The 17,515-nt window shown below is 39.2% G+C and overlaps 1 protein-coding gene across 5 annotated transcripts in view; it reads left to right on the top strand.

Annotated features, from left to right (window-relative positions):
* Positions 1–17,248, top strand: part of LOC108239643 (tensin-3) — a 35,882-nt gene extending 18,634 nt beyond the window's left edge. For 2 of the 5 annotated variants that reach the window (XM_017422475.3, XM_017422473.3), the window contains exons 13-27: positions 3,581–4,774; positions 8,484–8,644; positions 8,749–8,881; positions 8,979–9,062; positions 10,484–10,613; positions 10,733–11,268; positions 11,362–11,448; positions 11,536–11,667; positions 13,331–13,429; positions 13,914–13,991; positions 14,179–14,256; positions 14,478–14,646; positions 15,379–15,447; positions 15,647–15,676; positions 15,781–17,248. In XM_017422475.3, coding sequence (XP_017277964.1) covers positions 3,581–4,774; positions 8,484–8,644; positions 8,749–8,881; positions 8,979–9,062; positions 10,484–10,613; positions 10,733–11,268; positions 11,362–11,448; positions 11,536–11,667; positions 13,331–13,429; positions 13,914–13,991; positions 14,179–14,256; positions 14,478–14,646; positions 15,379–15,447; positions 15,647–15,676; positions 15,781–15,925 — 3,125 coding nt within the window. In that variant the 3' untranslated portion in view covers positions 15,926–17,248. Of the gene's footprint in view, positions 1–3,580; positions 4,775–8,483; positions 8,645–8,748; positions 8,882–8,978; positions 9,063–10,483; positions 10,614–10,732; positions 11,269–11,361; positions 11,449–11,535; positions 11,668–13,328; positions 13,430–13,913; positions 13,992–14,178; positions 14,257–14,477; positions 14,647–15,378; positions 15,448–15,646; positions 15,677–15,780 lie in introns of those variants that run through there. The other 3 variants (XM_017422476.3, XM_017422477.3, XR_005234556.1) reach the window with 3 other exon arrangements.
* The last annotated feature ends 267 nt before the right edge of the window (positions 17,249–17,515 follow it).

The following is a 17,515-nucleotide window of genomic DNA, read 5'->3' as shown; positions in this document are numbered from 1 at the left end:
AAAAGCACAGCCCCACAAATGTAAGAATTCACTAAATTAGAACGAGGACATCAACTAAAAATAACGTTGTTGTTTTTTTTTTCTGTTTTGTATTCCCTTAATTCCGAAGCATTCATGTGGGATATTTACTGCTTTGTTTTCTCATGTAAACACCACATATGAGAGAGAAGGCGGGAAGCTTTGTTGAAATTCTACATCTACTTACCAGCGGTCTTCACCCAGTTTACTTCAAACACACCGTCTCGACTCATTATAACGGAGGAGGAAGTCTAGATATTTTTTGACACTTAGTGCTACAGTTGTGAAAAAGAAATCTTCATTTACTTTAGTGGCTCTTCTTCACTTGACTGTCTGTTTATCCTGTAGTGAGAATTAAAAGTTTAAGACTGCTTTCCCTGAAAGTTTGAGTTTATTTGTAAACCAGGTTGTTGTTTTTAAATGTTAAATGTTGGTGAGTTTCTTCTGTCCATCTAGATTATTTTCCACTTTCTTCCAAGATTACTAGATAAAACCTATTTATCTCTTACATCTACTCATATAGGATCATTTAGATAGCTTTTTTGTTTCACAGATGTTGGCTGCCACCCAACTACAAGAGAGGAGTTGAGAAAGACTTAAAAGATGAAAAAGAACCTTTTATCATTAGAAGTTTGTCACTTGATATAAAATCCCCTAACAAATTGATGGCAGGAGATGAATTCAAACAATCTCATACCACTTGTCCAAACAGGTAAATGGCTACATCACAGCTTCAGTTTATATCACACTCCAACCTGATAGGTGGCGATAATGCATCAGTTTCTCAACTATTTATTTAAAAGAAAAGGAAGAAGATACAAGTGATTCCTCATTAGAAATTCAACACAGTCTTTCTGTCCTTGTAGATCCTGCATGATAAGTTATCTAGCTGTGGATAACAGCAAATCTCCTCACGTATTCATATTTTATTGTATTTTTCTTCCTTTGCTTGCATTTTGACTTGTAGCCTTCTTTGTCTATTGTGTGTTTGGCGCCATCTTTTGAATGGGAGTTTATTTGTCAGTGTCAGCGAGCAAAGTTTGCAAAATGACCCAGCATACCCTTGAATAGAAGTGGGCATGATGAAATTTGCATCATACAGATCTAACAGTTAAGGACGAGCAATCTTTACGAAAACTGACATCAAATAAATGCCTACCAATTGACCCTTTTACATGTGCTGTTTATTTTGCACTAAATATTACTTTGCTTTTGTCAAACTCATGACAGCAAAGAATATTTTTAAAAAATGTTCATTTTGTTTTTGTGTATTTGTGTTCTTTTTTGTATTATTATGTCTTACTTTTATACTTAGAGTAAGCCCACCAAACTGACTGCGAGCCAGAAACTGTTCAGAATGAAAAAAAAAATAAAATAAATGGCTTAATGAAAATTTCTGGCACTTGTATGAAACTGAGCTGTAGAAAATACGAAACAATCGTTCTCGTTATGTTTTGGCATTCAGAAGGTGCAGACTGGTAGTAAACGAGACAAAACGGAAAGGGTTGGGTAATTGCATAGCCGTACACAACCAGGCCTCCTGATTCCAGAGCAACTTGGGGAACAGTTGTGGTTTTTCTGTTCTCCTGCACTATAATTGGTGGATTTTTATTTAGGAACTGAATGTACCATAACAACCAATGTAATGAATGCTGGATAGAAATGGTTTGACTGATTCTCTCAAGTTCACAAGCTAAGAACATACTTGGTAAACCATCTCTGGCTTGTCAGTGTAATTCAGATAGTTACTTAAAACTTTTTTTTTTTTTTAAGGTCCCTTTAATAGGATTTAAGGAACATCTGTTTCTGTCTAGCTTGTGTGTAAAGACAGCAAGCATGTTATTTCTTGACACACAGGAGTGGGAGAAAAACAACTTGGCAGCCATTTTTCATGAAAATTGCTTTGGGCTTCGGGTTGAAGTTAATCTTTGCTTTAATTACAAAGTGTCTTTTTACAGAGTGGATATGTCTTGAGCTCCAGGAATGTTGTTTTCATCCTCTGGTTCTCCCTCTTTCATTGTACCCCCCACCCCGCCCCTTCTCTCCCCAGTGGGGTAGTCCCTTCACACAGGGGCAAGAGGTCGGGTTACTAGTTCCCTCCAGCCCGCCTCTGCTCCATTGCCCCGCCTCGCTTGTTTACATTCCTCTGCCCTTATTTGGAGATCTCAAGCCCCTGTCCCCCCCTCCGCCTGCTCGCCCCCTGCCTTGTGTAGAGCTCAAACACTCTCACCTTCTCAGCAGAGAAAGAAAACGGGCCAACTTATTCAAAGTCTCTTGACTTGGCCCCTCACTATTATCCACCGGCTAAAAAGCCATGTCCATTCTCACGTGTCTTCATTGTCTCTCCTCCTCTGTGAGTTTATTTTACCTGGAAACCGTGGTCGGCTCGTGTGCTCACCTGGCAGGGACAGCAAAGGTAAGAGAGATTCTCCTCTTGAGACAAATGGGTGGTCATGAAGGGCCGTGGGGTGATGGGTTTGAAGGTGGTGGGAGTGTTGATGTCAGGGGTGACAGAGAAAAATGGCAAGAATCCAGGTGAAGACGTTAAAACCCAGTTTGCACTTTGCTAAATGGAATGTGACGAGAAGGATTTGTCGGGGAGAACTCCTGATGGAAGTGACCTGCGTTGAGCTATGAACCAGAGCTGCTCAAGACACGATGCAGGTTTGTGTGAGTGGAGTGGAGGCTGGGGAGCAAGCCATACATAATGGGAGCTTTTGCAGAAAAGGAGGAGGGAGGGGGGGCTTTTATCATGCGTGTCTGGTATTTGGATCCTCCAGTCATGGTTTTAAGGCAGTTTGTTGAGGCAGAAGTATAGGAGTCATGTTCCAACTCCCTTTTAGTTAAAGTTAAAGCAGAAAGAGAATGACAGAAAACAGCTCTGTTATTTACAAGTAATTTAAATAACAGAGCATAATTTACAGAAGACTGCAAGGCTGAATCAGATTTCTTAAACTGCTGTCATGCTAAATGACTGACCTCAATTTTTTTTTTCTGTTTCTTCTGAGGATTAAGAAGGTTGTTTGGACATATGCTTGGGGTCAAGGGGCAAGTGAGAGTGGTTTAGGTGGCTCAGTCTCAGCAGGGTGAGGAATGCAAGGGTTAGACGAGACATATCATTGTCTTATTCTTGTACAAGTATGCAGAAGATTTTAATATTTTATTTATAACCTATTCACAAAAAACACATTTGACTGTTGCTCATTTTATACACATATCAAAAACTTTGACAGTTGACCTCATGAATTTGAAAGTTTTACTTTTTCTGCCACTTTAACCTTTGTGATTTGTCTCAGTTTAGTGACATGATGAACATGTGTTTCCTGTTGTCGTCTTAATGTTCTGGTTATTTGTGTATCTGTTCTGTCTGGAATGTTACTTTCATTTGTGGAGGCGTTATTAGAACTTAGAAGAAGTCCCTGTCAATCACTGTTTCAGCTGACAGACATGACTGTGCGTGTTAACAGAGTCTCGTCTTTGTCTTTGTGAGTCTCCTGTGTGTCTCTGCGTGTTGCCAATACCGGCTGACTGTATGAAGCGCTGCATCTCTTCTATTTTGCAGCGCTACGCTCTCAAAGCCTAAGCCAGGACAAAGCAGCTAATAAGAGGAGCCCCATTGGAGGAGGAGAGGCCACGCTGGGACGAGGGACTCGCACAACCTCTGCCACCTCAAGCCCTGACCACAGTGACCACACACTCTCCGTAAGCAGTGACTCAGGCTTGTCCAGCACATCTCTGTGGGCAGATAGGCCCACACCTGTCACCTCCACCACCACCACCACCTCCACCACCACTACATTAAGGGCTAACCAGGGACCCAGCCCACAGGAGAAGGTCCAACTGAAATGGCTCCTTAGTGGTTTTGGTCTTGATGATCCTTCGCTGGAGGAGATGGATGATCACGGCCCTAAGGTGGTCTTGCAGCAGACAGCCCCAGCACAAGTGCACTTTATTGGAGACGCCCGACCCCGAGAGAGGGAAACAGACATCCTCGATGATGACGTCATTACAGGTCATGATCTGCACAGTGTGGACAGCCTAGGGACCCTGTCATCCTCCTGCCACAAGAGCAGCCAAAACTCCCTGCTGTCAGATGGCTTTGGGTGTCCTGGAGTTGAGGAGCATCAAAACCAGCACCACCTGCATCATGCTCCTCCTGTGGAGGATTATGAGCGATCCTATCCAGAGACCAAGCGAGTCTTTCTAAACTCCAGAAGCAACTCTGTGGCATCTTCGAATCCCAGCGGCGCTCCCGCACCTAAGCAGCAGGTGTACAGACAAGGAAGCTATTCCACACAGTCCTGGGTTCGTCAGCAGCAGATGGTTGCAGCGCAGCAGTTTATCTACATGCCTGAGGATGGAAACGAAACTGAGAGATACCCTGGAAACAAGCCTGGGAGAAGTTCACCCAAAGAAGGCCAACTGCCCACTGAACCACAAGACCGCAACAGGGTTACACCAGCCGACACGATTAAAAACAATGCCTCTTACAAAGAACAGGCAGTGACAAACAATAACAACAACAAAAAGCAGGATGAGGAGTTCAAGTCTCTGACGATGGATATTGATAACTCCATTGATCAGCTCAATCAGTTGATCATGGACCTGGATCCCACGTTCATGCCAGTGTCTGGCCGTGGTAGCTCTGTCAAGAGGAACGGCGCAACGCAGGTCAACGGCTCAGTCAGCTCAAATGGCATCAATCTCAGATTCAACGACAATAAACCAGCTGCCCTGAAAAACACACAGCAGACAGGTAAGATAGTCAGACAGTCTGAGTGATGTGTGGTCGCGTGGAGAAATGTGTTTTATGAAACCAGAAAAGTTGTTTGTCTGGATAAGACAAATAAATATAAGAACGGATGTTTTTTCACAATACCACTATTTAAAAGTTGAATAGGTCCTGTGCAGCCTTAACTTTTGTTATTTACTGTAGTCGACCAAACAGAGCACACCTTCTCTCCCTCCCCTTCAACATGTTTGAGTGGCAGAAATAGCAGGGTTCTTGCCAGGTTTTCAGATGTTTTCAGTGTGTTTTTGCAGATAGAGTGCTGTCTGGACTTGTACGTGTAACTATCTGAGTGCATGATCAGTAAGGTGCATGCGCAGCTTTCATCAGGTCTTGTGAACTCTGATGTCTCTTGCCCTTGGATTATTGAGACTCCACATTAAGAATACAGATTAAAAGAAAAAAATCAGTGTGTTTGAAGTTGTTTTCTGTCAAGGATCTAAACCACATATGTCCCATTTTCATCTGCTTTTACTTTTCTAAATTTCTATTCAAAAGTTATGGTTTATACTTTTATACACTATTGAAACTGCAATATTATATCATTATTTGTTTTTGAATGAATATCCACTACAAGTACTTTTGCCATCAGACAATATGAAAAATCTGATAAAAATTAGAAAATTCTCATCAGTGACATGTTCAGAGAAGCATCAAGTAGCTTTTTTTGCTGCAGAGATAACTTTTCTACATCAAATGCCAGTTTTCTGCAGGTTATCATTCTGTTGAACTAGGTTCAGTTGAACTAAAACCCAGTGATGAATAGAAAACATAGCTTCATGAATCAGAGCATGTGGTGTGGAGAAGAGGGGGATGGTGAGCCCTTAGGAATTTCCACAGCGGGAACAAGTGAGCCCGCAGGCACAGTTTTTTCATGTGATTCCAAATGCTTACCTGTCTGCGCATATCAACGCAGAGGCTCATAAACACAGCTTTCGGAGGAAATTGACTGGTTATTTAACATTGGTTTTAATAACTTGTGATAAGATTTTAAGCTAAGACTCTTTTGTTTATCAACTATTTCTTAATCAAAGAAGACATATAGCTTTTTCATTTTTTAAAATTTTATTTTATAAAGCAGGTAATTATCTTGCAGGATAAGTAATCTGTAGTTGGGTTCGGTTTTTTATTCTGGTCTTTCTTCAGGAGTTTTTCTTTAGGGATCATTGATATTTTGTTGATTGGTACAACTGATGTTTGTAGCACAGTCTTAGGCTGCATAGATCCAATGCCAGTTTGTGACGTTTCTAGTTGTGAATTGTGAGAACTTGTCCTTTTTGACCTTCCACCATTGAAGAAGAAACATAACTGTGATTTTTGTTTTGCCATTAGCAGCAAAATCTTACCAACAGTTGTTTTTTGGACTGAAATTTACATAATTATGAGAACAGGTTCTTGTCTGATACTGATAACCGATGCAAGTTTTTTTTTTTTAATGAACTCTATAACAGATTTTATTTTCTGTTATAGATTTCCTTAAGTTCAATTGGATATTTTATTTCTTCTCTAATAATTGAAGATGCATGATCAGCACCAAAAGCCCTCAGTAACTGATGTTAAATTATTGAGCCAAGCTGACCTAGAACCATCTTTGGGATAGTACATACTTGTAGCATTGAGGTTGAGGCTAAAATCCTTTTCGCCTTTTCGTTGTTGGACCATTGTTCTGGAAAATTGCTCAGATCCTCCCACACCTCATTCCAGTGTTGTAAATATCACACAACCTGCTGAGAAAGCCATTTGTAATTCATACCCAGCACACAGCAGCAGTAAATTCTTGCATACTGAATATGAATAAAGAAAAAAAAGCTTTGGTTAGTATGAAGCAACTCCCGCTAAATGTAGCATATTTTTATGGTTTCAAGCAAAGACTCTTAGAAGGTTTTTTCTGAATGTTTAGATGTGTTAAAAAGATCAGGCCAGTACACTTAGAATCCTATTTTGCTTATAGTCCAGGGCAGGCTCCAGCCAGTTAAATCATGCTTTGGAATTACTTCATGAGAGTGGGTGAGTGCATGTGCAGCACCTTAGGCACTGCTAAAATAATTCATTTCCTGAAGAGTGTTTTTGGATAGATTCTGTCTGAAAGCTTCCTGAATGTAATGTTCTAAAGCCAACATGTCATGACCCCCTGTGCAGTACAGGCAGAATGACTACCTTAACTAAACGTTTAGCAGGCATAGTAGTCAGCAGCTCATTAAAAACTGTGGAAGTGTTGTTATCACTGTGATGATTAAGCCGAAAAGAAGCCCAAGCATTTTTGACACAACATGTCTCTGTGAATTATGAAAAAAAAAAAAAAACTAACAGCAAACAGCAGCTTAGAATGAAGATTTGGATGCATGAAACTGTTTGAATCTTTATTTCCATTTCTGTTAAAAAGTTAGCTTTTTAATTATTTTGAAGTTGAGCACCAGATAGATCGTTTTATTGCTGTTGATTTGCTTTGAATTTGTGTTGAAGTTGTTTATTACAAGGTACAGTGTATGGGGATGAACAATATGTAGATACTTTGTACTTTAGCAGGAGGTATAACAGTTTTACAGTCCTGATCCTCTGCGTTTTAACCGTGTCTCTGCTCCAATTCACCTGGTAGAAAGGAATAAATTACCTCAACAGCTTGCCATCAGGTTCCACAAAAGCCTGGTAATGAGTTACAAACTTAAACCAGATGTTTTTTTTGCAGGTAATCATTGAAAACAGCCTCAAAACCAAGGATTCTCTTGGTTTTAAAGAACTCTGCTTTAAAACATGTTGTAATGTATATGGCCTATTTTTTGTTGCTTGTTTTGCAATTGTCTCATTTTAAGATTTGTTTTTAATATATTTCCAAAACTCATATTTCTGCAGAATTTAGGATGACATATTTAAATATATGACCATTTTTTATGTAGATGAGCCATATTTTGCAGTAAGATTTTTGATTGATGAAAGGACAAGCGGAATTTTTTAAAAGTAGAATAGCCAAATCTATGTTGCTTCACAATCTACATGTTGTACTTTTTTTGTATCTCTATTCTTGAAATCTTGTTAGATTTCATGCATGGTAGTGCTGAATGAGGGAGGATAGCGAAGGATGTTTGTGTTTCTGCACAAGAATAGTGTCATTTTCCTTACCTATTCTCGAAGAGCATCATTTCAAAGTGTACAAGAAGAAACTCTGTTAACCATCCATACATCACTGTGTGTGTCATTCATGGTTGTACCAGACAAAGAGAATAACAATCCTTCTGCATGATTAGCATTCTTTTATGCTCAGAGGTCAGAGTTCAAAGGGAGGGCTCAAATTAACACCCTCCTGATGAGTGGCAGCGCTCCTTTGGAGTCACAACACTGAAACCACACACATGCAAACACACAACCTTCACATCCTCCATTAACTCGCCAGTCAGACCTTTGGCATTCCTCAGCTGTCTTCTGCTTGAGGTAAACCTTGTGATTAACAATAAGGTCCCTGTCTAAATTAAAATCAGAGTAAAGCCAAACACATATTGATTTATTGTTAAGGACTTCACTGAAATAGTTTTCACCTGTGGAATAAAGAAATACATTTATTACTTTCCTGAAGGTGAAACGATTGTTTTTTCTTTTTGTGTGTACTTACTTCCTAAAAAAATCCGTCAGGCCTGTAAACATTTAATCAACATGTCATTGTTGTGTGCTTGGCTGTATGCAGTTGTTCAATCCAGTGATGGGCGGGCGGGTGTCACGCGGAGTCAAAGCTGCCAAGGGCATGATGTACTGGATCACCCAGGCTTCTGTAAGTCCGGATGGGGTGACACAGAGGAATACAGGGGCCAGCGAACATACTCCCCTTGTGCACCCTCTCAGTTCCAGGTAGATTTAACATCATCTGCACGTTCCTTCACGTAAATTATTTCTACATCCCGTGCTTTTCTCCTGAAATGTGTTACGTGTATATTTGTGTTGTTTTGCTGCAGCATGCCATGCTGTACAGAAGCGACAGTGCCAGCTATAGGACTCACGGGACAGATATGGACAGTGGAGTTGAGGCAGGTAGCGACATGACTCCACCCACTCCAGCCTTCCCTATTTCGCCACCAACACCTTATGGTAAGTTCTGCATGTAATCTGTGATAATAACCAGGTTTTTGTTGTGTTTGATTCTGTATGAACCATCATCCCACTCGTGTGTTCTTTGTCGTTCCAGTGAAAAATATGTCAGAGTTGACAGATTTCAGGCAGACTCCATCTCCCAGCATGCAGTCTTTTGGAGGCTACAGAACAAATCATGGTAGGTTCAGAATTCTTCAAAACAAACAAAGAAAAACTATTAAACAGGTTTTACTGTTTTTCTTCTTTTCTTACATAAGCTGCTTTTGGTTTGTCTTCTTAACTAATTTAACAAAAAGAGATACATTATAAGTAAGAAGCAACTGAAAAGGTCTTTTTTTTGTCATGTTTCAATCTTTACAACGAGGCTTTTTTGGTTCATCTTTGATTCATTTAGTGATCCTAACATTGTTTCATGGTGACATAAACATATCTATTTTGCAATTTTTTCGGGACAGAGGTTGAAAACAAAGACATCTCTTGCGCAAAAGCAGGGAGATTCCTAACCCTTCTCTGGAATGCCTGTGTGGTTTTGGTTTGTAGGAAAAACAGTTTTAAACACAACTCTATTGTTTTTTAGATTAAAACCGAGCCATCTTCTTTCTCTATTGATTTTTTTTTCCTCTGTGGTTTTAATCTAAGGATTAACACACCCTGTGTTTGTAAAGGCCTTCACAGCACCTCACAGCACAGCACCTTGACTGAATGAGTTATTTTGTTACCAATGTTCATAATGTTTTGCTTGATGTTACCTACTGTCCAACACACACACACACACACACAAACCCCTAAACACCAAACCTTTACTTTTATTTGTATTCCTTTATCACCTGTTATTCATTTGTTTCCATGGAGATTTACAGTATGTCTTAAAGGTTGTAGGGTCTGGGCACAGATCTGTGCCCCTTGCTGTGCCTCAGACACGCAGGCAAGAATCCCAGCATTCATTTCAGCTGCGTCTCCATGGTGACTGTGAGTTAAGGAAGCGTGGCACAAAAAGAAAACTTTTCTTCCTCCATAAAAGTGTCCATAGGAGGAGGGAAAAGGTAGATAAAGAAACCAGCAACCCTTTCAGCTTTGCACCGCTGCTTTCTATAAAAGTAACTCGAATCAAACCTGGCTGTAAAACTAAGCTTTTTAGTTTGTGTCAGTGGCTCCAGATTATGGCTGATTTATTTAAAGATTTCAAATCATTTTAGTTGCTGTTTGGCTTGATTTGTTGTGGCAGTCAGTGATTGGTGGTATTATATAGATTGAAGAGCTATAGCACGTCCAGTGCAATCTGAGGAGTTTTCATTACATTACAACTCCAATATTGATTTGTACAAGGACTAAAAATATCCTACTTCCACTGGTAGTTCTTTTTTTCCCTCTGGACATATTTTTCCATAAGCAGTTATGCCAGTTGCTGAAATACTTGATTCTTTTAACATTTTTGCAGCTATTTCCCCCCCAAAAAAACTCTCCCTACATCTGTGTGCTAGTATTTATTTTCAATTTAACAGTAATAGTTGTAAACAGTGCAATCAAGCAAATATGTTCATGAATCTGCATAACACAGTCTGTTATTTTCTCTTTTGTTATTACTTGGCACCCTTACAGAACCCCGAGGATATTCTGACATCAATCATGTTGTGTTGGAGACTTTGCCAGATCCCTCCGTCAGCTGCCACAGGATGCTGAGTTCTACACACTCTGCCTCTGTTGTTGGAACCCATCAGCACACAGACAGGTAGAGACCTGATTCACAGCAACACAAGTTGTATTTTTCCAACCAAAGGCGAGATGTTTTGGTAATCATCACTGCAAATCAATATAAACGTTGTTGTTCTTATTTTTTTTATTTTTAAGCTCTTCTGCGAATCAGTCCTGGCCAGAACATCCTGTCCTGAGCCGCCACGCCTCCCTGAGTAACTACCCCTCTGCCCGACAGCCGCCGCAGCACTCCATGTCTCTGGACTATGGCCACCATTCTCCTCCCTTACACCACCCCCATGTCCACCCAGCCCCTAATGCTCACAGCTCTCCTCGAAGCAGCCAGCAGAGCCGGATGGCCTGCTATGCCATCAGCCGCAGTCCCGCTCAAAGCTTCGACGAGCAAGACGACTTGAGTCACGGCTACGGCACGGACTGTCCAAACGTGGGTGTTGACAGGGATCATTTTGCCTCTGTCGCAGGGCAGCATCAGTCACAGACTCTTCATTTGCAGCCTCCTCTGCTGCCTGAAAAAAAGCGAACCTCAGATGGGGAGCATTCACTGGGAACAGCCTCCCCTGCCCTCAGTGGATTCTCCAGTCCGCACAGTGGCAGCTCTCTGAGCATTCCTTTCCCTAATGTCTTACCTGACTTGTCGGCTCAGATGCCATGCGCAGCCTCACCTCTGCCAGGTAAATAAATTACTACTAATCACCTTGTTAATGTCCAACAGCTCAATTATCATGCACAGACACACCTTTATGGATGATTGCTTTGTTTTCCAGACGTACTAGCCAGCAAGCAGGTTACTGTAAAGTTTGTGCAGGACACATCCAAATTCTGGTACAAACCAGACATCTCAAGGGATCAAGGTGGGTTCGGAGTTTTCACTTTTGTTTCACATTAAAAAGGAAATAAACTGTGTCAGCTCACAGTCAGTATGTCTTGTCTTTTTTCAGCTATTTCCGTCTTGAAGGACAAGGAGCCCGGCTGCTTTATTGTGCGGGACAGCCACTCTTTCAAGGGGGCGTACGGACTGGCCATGAAGGTGGCTACACCCCCCCCCTTAGTTTTCCAGCAGAGCAAAAAAGGTATGTTACACAAGTGGTTTGGTTCTGTTATTTTGGGAGTAAAATAAAACCCAAAAGTCTTTTTTTTAATGAATGTTTAAAAGAGTGTTCAGAACCATTTTTATGTTTAAATTAAATATTAAGCAATCCAAATAGGGAGTTAAAAATTTGGAAATGTGCTATTTTTCTTTGATTAAACAAAAAATACCCCTTGAACTACTTTTTGCTTAGTTGGTTTCTGCTTGAAATCATGCTAAGTCATGCTAAAATCCCCTTGACTTCAGCTCCATAATTGTATATGTCATATTTAAGATATCAGAGATTAGTGCAGAACTACAAACATCCTGGGAATCATGAATAATACAGTCACACCTAAAGCCGTCTTCTTTTACATCCCACTGTATATGGGTAAATTATTCATGATGGAACCTGAGAGTCCTCTTTGTCCATTTGTGAGTGAACTCTCATCATTCTGTGAATCTCTCCTGGGCTTCACCTTTATGAAACCAAACAGATTCCGGCTGCCTGATAGGCCTAGATGAGCGGCTAATGTTTCAGCCCTTGACAAAGGACATGCCTGTTCTGATTCCAGGGCATTCTTCAGGGAAGCACCCTGCCCCACATATCTCTGTTCAAAGTACAAGTTGTATTCTAGTAGTAAGGTCTGCACAGGTTACTTGTCTGGTTGTTTTCTTCTTAGATTAGACTTTAGTTCTGCATAGTTATGGAATAGAGGTGGGACTTTTTTTTATCAAATAAAACTGAACCACATAAGGAATTTCTTCTGCTTACATAATATAAGTAAAAGTATTTTCCAAAATCTATGCTTTCTGCACGAAAAAGGGTTTTGTAGTTGTGTGATTATCTGGATGACGAATGACGACCAAAAAGTTACTGTGAACACATTTACAGCGAAAGAACAGAAAAAAAAGCATCACAATTCTTTTGTCTCTTCTTGTTTCCTGTGAGCATATAGTTTTCAGGTGTTGATATTACAAATCAATAGTTTGTAACAGTTTCTTACATCGGTGAACTTATTTTTGTAGATTAAAAACATTCCCTGGTGAATGAAAAGAAAAGAAATATAAAGCAAATCACACAGCTTGTGATATCAGCCTTTTTCAGATTGCTAGGTTTAATTTCAGGCATCTTAGTTTAGTGAAGGTGATATCAATTTTTATTTTACACTATCATTTAACATTTTCATTTTAGTGACATGTCAATGAATTAGTATTTTGTACTATAAGACCTTCACACTAAGAAAATACAGAAATCATTTTGCCCAACGGAAAATTCTTCACCTTGCTCTCCAAGACAAATCCCCCCCTGCACCAACCTAACTCTTTGTTCTGTCCTACCGTTTTGTTCCTCACTCACACCTGTCCTTTTGTTTGCCGTCACCCCTCCGAGATCCAGCAGCACCTGTGGTGACGTCACCTCACAGCCCACAGCCTCACTTTGCACTCAGAGCTTTGTAATTCCTCTAAAGTGAGAAATCCAACCCACTTCAAGAAACAAGTTTTAGTGTCAACATTCCTCACATAGACTCCTACTGCCATGTCAAGGGTGGGGTGTGTGTGGAGGTGCTTGTGAATCGTCTTGCTCTTAATCGAGAATGTGGCAATTTAAAATGTTCTGTATAAATCTTCAGATTAATCTTCAAAACAGATTATTTCTCATCTAGCAGGAGGAGATCTGTCCAATGAGTTGGTGCGCCACTTCCTGATCGAGTGCACACAGAAGGGAGTGCGGCTGAAGGGTTGTCCCAATGAGCCCTACTTTGGTGAGTACCTGTCCTATTAAAGCCTGGAGTTCATCACCGTCTGTCTCTTTGGCTCCTCTTCAGCAAAAAAACAAGACTTTATGACTGATACTGCCCTCTGTTGGTGCACCGTTGGTGCTGTGGTCCAGAGCAAACCACTGGTACCCAATAAAACATCAATGAAGTGCTCAAATTCACATTCCGTTAACACATGCTTGTAGTCTTTGTGTTTGAATTATATGGTATTTGTTTATCTTGGACGAATAGAGGGCAGTTTTTTTTTTTTTTAGGAACTATTAAAAATGATATGGAAGCATTTCATGATCTTATCTTTATAATTTAAGTTACTTTTCTTATCTATAAACTGTTTGAGTTTACTTCATTTTCCTTCACATTCTTTCTTTTACTTTAAAAATGTCCCTAATTTTGTATCATTTCCAGTAGGTAGTGTTTTTGTACGTTTGCAGAAAGTATAATTTTGTTTTTGCACACTATTCTTTTACAGGAAGCTTAACTGCTTTGGTCTGCCAACATTCAATCACACCTCTGGCACTGCCCTGTAAACTTATTATACCTGACAGAGGTAAACACTCACACACACAACTCTCTTCTCACATAATTTATTGTAGAAGATTGTTGCCAGAAAAGATTTTATTCATTTATTTATTTTTTGGTCAGGCTTTCCTGTGAGGTGATTTATCATTGTGACCATTCCGCAAGCTTGCATGTCTGTGTAGTTGTTGATTTCAGATTTTTTTTTTTTTTCTAAGATCCTCTTGAAGATGTTGTGGAGAATACTTCTCAGTCTGTCACGAACTCTGCTGCCGAGCTGCTGAAACAGGGTGCAGGTAATCAGACTTCTTACATCACTCACTAAGAATAGACATTATGTCAAACACTAGAAGACGAGACTGCAAATAAACACTTGACTCAGTCCTTTATTTCTGAGCTGGTTTTGAAAATAGGTTTGTTTTTTTATTCTTGCTCTCTTTTTTGTCACTAAACACACTCTATAGTTATTTGTGCAAAGCAAATCCAAGTGTAATTTGATTTGTGTTTGTTGCCGCAGCCTGTAACGTGTGGTACCTCGGCTCTGTGGAGATGGAGTCACTCACAGGGGTCCAGGCGGTGCAGAAATCCACCACCATGACCCTGAATGCGCACCCTCTACCAAACTCCACTGTGGTCCACTTCAAAGTGTCTTCACAGGGAATCACCCTGACAGACAACCAGAGGAAGTGAGTATAGCACACACTTTTAGGCCAATTCCCATTTCATGGCATTACACCTATCCCTATCCATACATTTAGCCCTTGGCTCTTATCTCAAAGTCACAAAGAGTATCGGTTAAAATATTCCATTGTGTGATGGAACACCCCATCAAGAAGCAAATATGTCATCAGTTGTATCAAAAAAATGTTATGCTTGTTGGGGAGGACAGCAATAACACCAAAATTTAATAGAATAAAGTATTCTAAACTGGACGTTACAGTGTTTGCCAAGACAAAAAATATTTGGGAGAAATCTGTCACTAATGGATTTCAATGTTAATAATTTTAATACTTGTTCTGAATATTTGACAATAAGATCAAACATAATACAACAGTACACATCAAACTAGACCATGGTCAGGCAACATTTTATTTCCAGAGGGCTATATAAACTTAAAGCAATCAAAAGGCTGCATATTGAACTGGAAACATATTCTTCCAGACAAATATGTTGGAAGACATTTCTAGGCTTTTACCTTCCACTTCTTATTTGGACAAGTTGTGGCATAGTTAGCATGCTCGGTCAGAAAATGTCTCCTAGATGCTCTCATAGAATATATGACATATATGTTGTAAACTTGCACTAAACGTAGTAGTAGGGTTGAATATTTTGGGGAAGGAGTAAAATGGAATTTGGTCTTAAACTGTTCATTTAAAGGTACATTCACATGAATTAATCTTGAATTTGTCTCTTTTTAGGCTCTTTTTCAGGCGGCATTACAATGTCAACACAGTTATATTTTGTGCTCTGGACCCTCAAGATAGAAAGTGAGTATTATGGATTGAGTTTTATAAAAACTGCAGATTCTTTTTCTTTGTGGTTTCCACAATGATTGCCAGATGTTTGTAGAAAAATCTGATTAAAAGTAATTCAAATCTATAGTTGGGAAAATTATGTCATCCTTTACTTAGATTTGGTGTTTTTTTTCACATTTTGCTTTGCTGACACTGTTATTTCTGCTCATAGGTGGAAAAAAGATGGATACCCTTCAGCAAAGTAAGTAAATAATTATAATCTTCATGGCTGCAAGCGGTTACGCAGCTACTTTTAAATAGGTAGTTGACAGTGCTGCTATTAAGTGCTTTACTCCATCTTTGCAGAATTTTTGGCTTTGTGGCGAGGAAAACTGGCACTTCCATGGACAACATATGCCACCTGTTTGCAGAGCACGATCCTGAGCAGCCTGCAAGTGCCATAGTCAACTTTGTGTCTAAAGTGATGATTGGCTCACAGAGGAGTAAGTAGGAGAGAACTGATCACCTGGAGAGGCATTTACTGAGAAAAGAAGCAGCGATTTAAAGACTGGAAAACAAAGGAAAGAGTGAAGCCGGTGATGACTTTAATCCTGTAAACTGACTGGATGTTGCTAATAAACTAAGGATTACATGATAAGAAATTTAGGGACATAAAATACATCATTCCATGTATGAACTCTAAATTAGTCAAGAAAGGAAAAAGTGTTTGACGTGTTTTTCCACTGGTTTATAACTGTAGTGTTTTGTACAGTTAGATCGAATCATTACAGCTGTTCATGCGTTGCATTTTATGGACAAATCAAGAGAACCTGTATATGTAGTTGCTTCTATTTTTTCTAACATTTTCCATAGTTTAAGCGATGAACAAACTGTACAGCTGTGAGGATCACAGAAGCATCTCTTTGTTGCATGTTTTGTTTTTAGTATGAAGTTAAAAGAAAAGCAATATAGCAAATATACAAGATTTTGTGTAATTTGGATGTGGAACATTGCAAGCAAGAGTCTGTTATTTTATCTATGCAATGGTTATTTTTAGTCTATGGTACTCATGAGTTGTTGTTTTTTTAAATGACTGAAAGTTTTTTTTTTTAAATTGTGAGATGTCTTTGAACATGACCACTTTAAAAGCTGTTGTAAGATTTGTACGGGAGCATTTCTTTCTGTGTGTATGTGTGTTGAGTTTAGAGAAATCAGATACAGATATTTTTTATTAAACTATAATATATATTGACTTAAACTGGATAAAATACATCATCACTTTTGTTTAGCTTTGTACTAGAGGCATTCTGCGTTTAGCTGCCAAACTTGTCAGTTTTGCTTTGACTTTCTGGGGACCAATGGCCAATAACAAACTATTTAACCCAAGTTTCTACTTTTTAAAGAACATAGCAGCTGCTGTACTTGAGACAAACTGTTATTGAGAAGAAAACTGAAGTAAATATTTAGTCATATTATATTCAGCTTACTTAGTCATCTGTCAATGATTTATACAATGTACTTACTATTGGGGAAAAAAGCTTTTTATTATCTGAGTTAATTGTATATGAGATGATGACCATTTTTCTATTTTTTTATGTCGGGTAACAGTTTTATCCAGAGAGGGACCTACAGTCCAAAAAAAGCTATTGGTGCAGTTATATAGGAACATTTATTACTTTTAAGACTATTACTACTTTCTGTGCATCATATTGATTTCATACATGACCGCACCTCTGTGTATAACATGTTATATGTAAACAGTGTATTTGTGTATTGATATTGCATTGTTTTACATTTTATGTAAATAAACAGTGAAACATTTGTGTAATCTTGATTGGCATGTTCCTTTTCTGTTTTTATTTTTTGTCATCAGTTTTTTTTTCTCAAAACTAAGTTGTCTTACAATAAATTTTCATATTGAAATGAATGAACAGAATAATGAAAAAGTGCACCAGCTACAGATCCAAGAGCCCAACTTGTCTTTTTTTTTTATAGAAAAATACACAAAACAAGAAGTGAAGGGAGCTGGAAATAAAGACTTGAAAAATGCTCTCACAAACAAAAAAACAACTGGTAATCAAAACCAGAAGATAAGTTAAAT

The sequence above is a fragment of the Kryptolebias marmoratus genome, linkage group LG20, assembly GCF_001649575.2.
Source record: "Kryptolebias marmoratus isolate JLee-2015 linkage group LG20, ASM164957v2, whole genome shotgun sequence".
In the NCBI taxonomy this organism is placed as follows: domain Eukaryota; kingdom Metazoa; phylum Chordata; class Actinopteri; order Cyprinodontiformes; family Rivulidae; genus Kryptolebias; species Kryptolebias marmoratus.
This window is presented reverse-complemented; position numbering and strand designations above follow the sequence as displayed.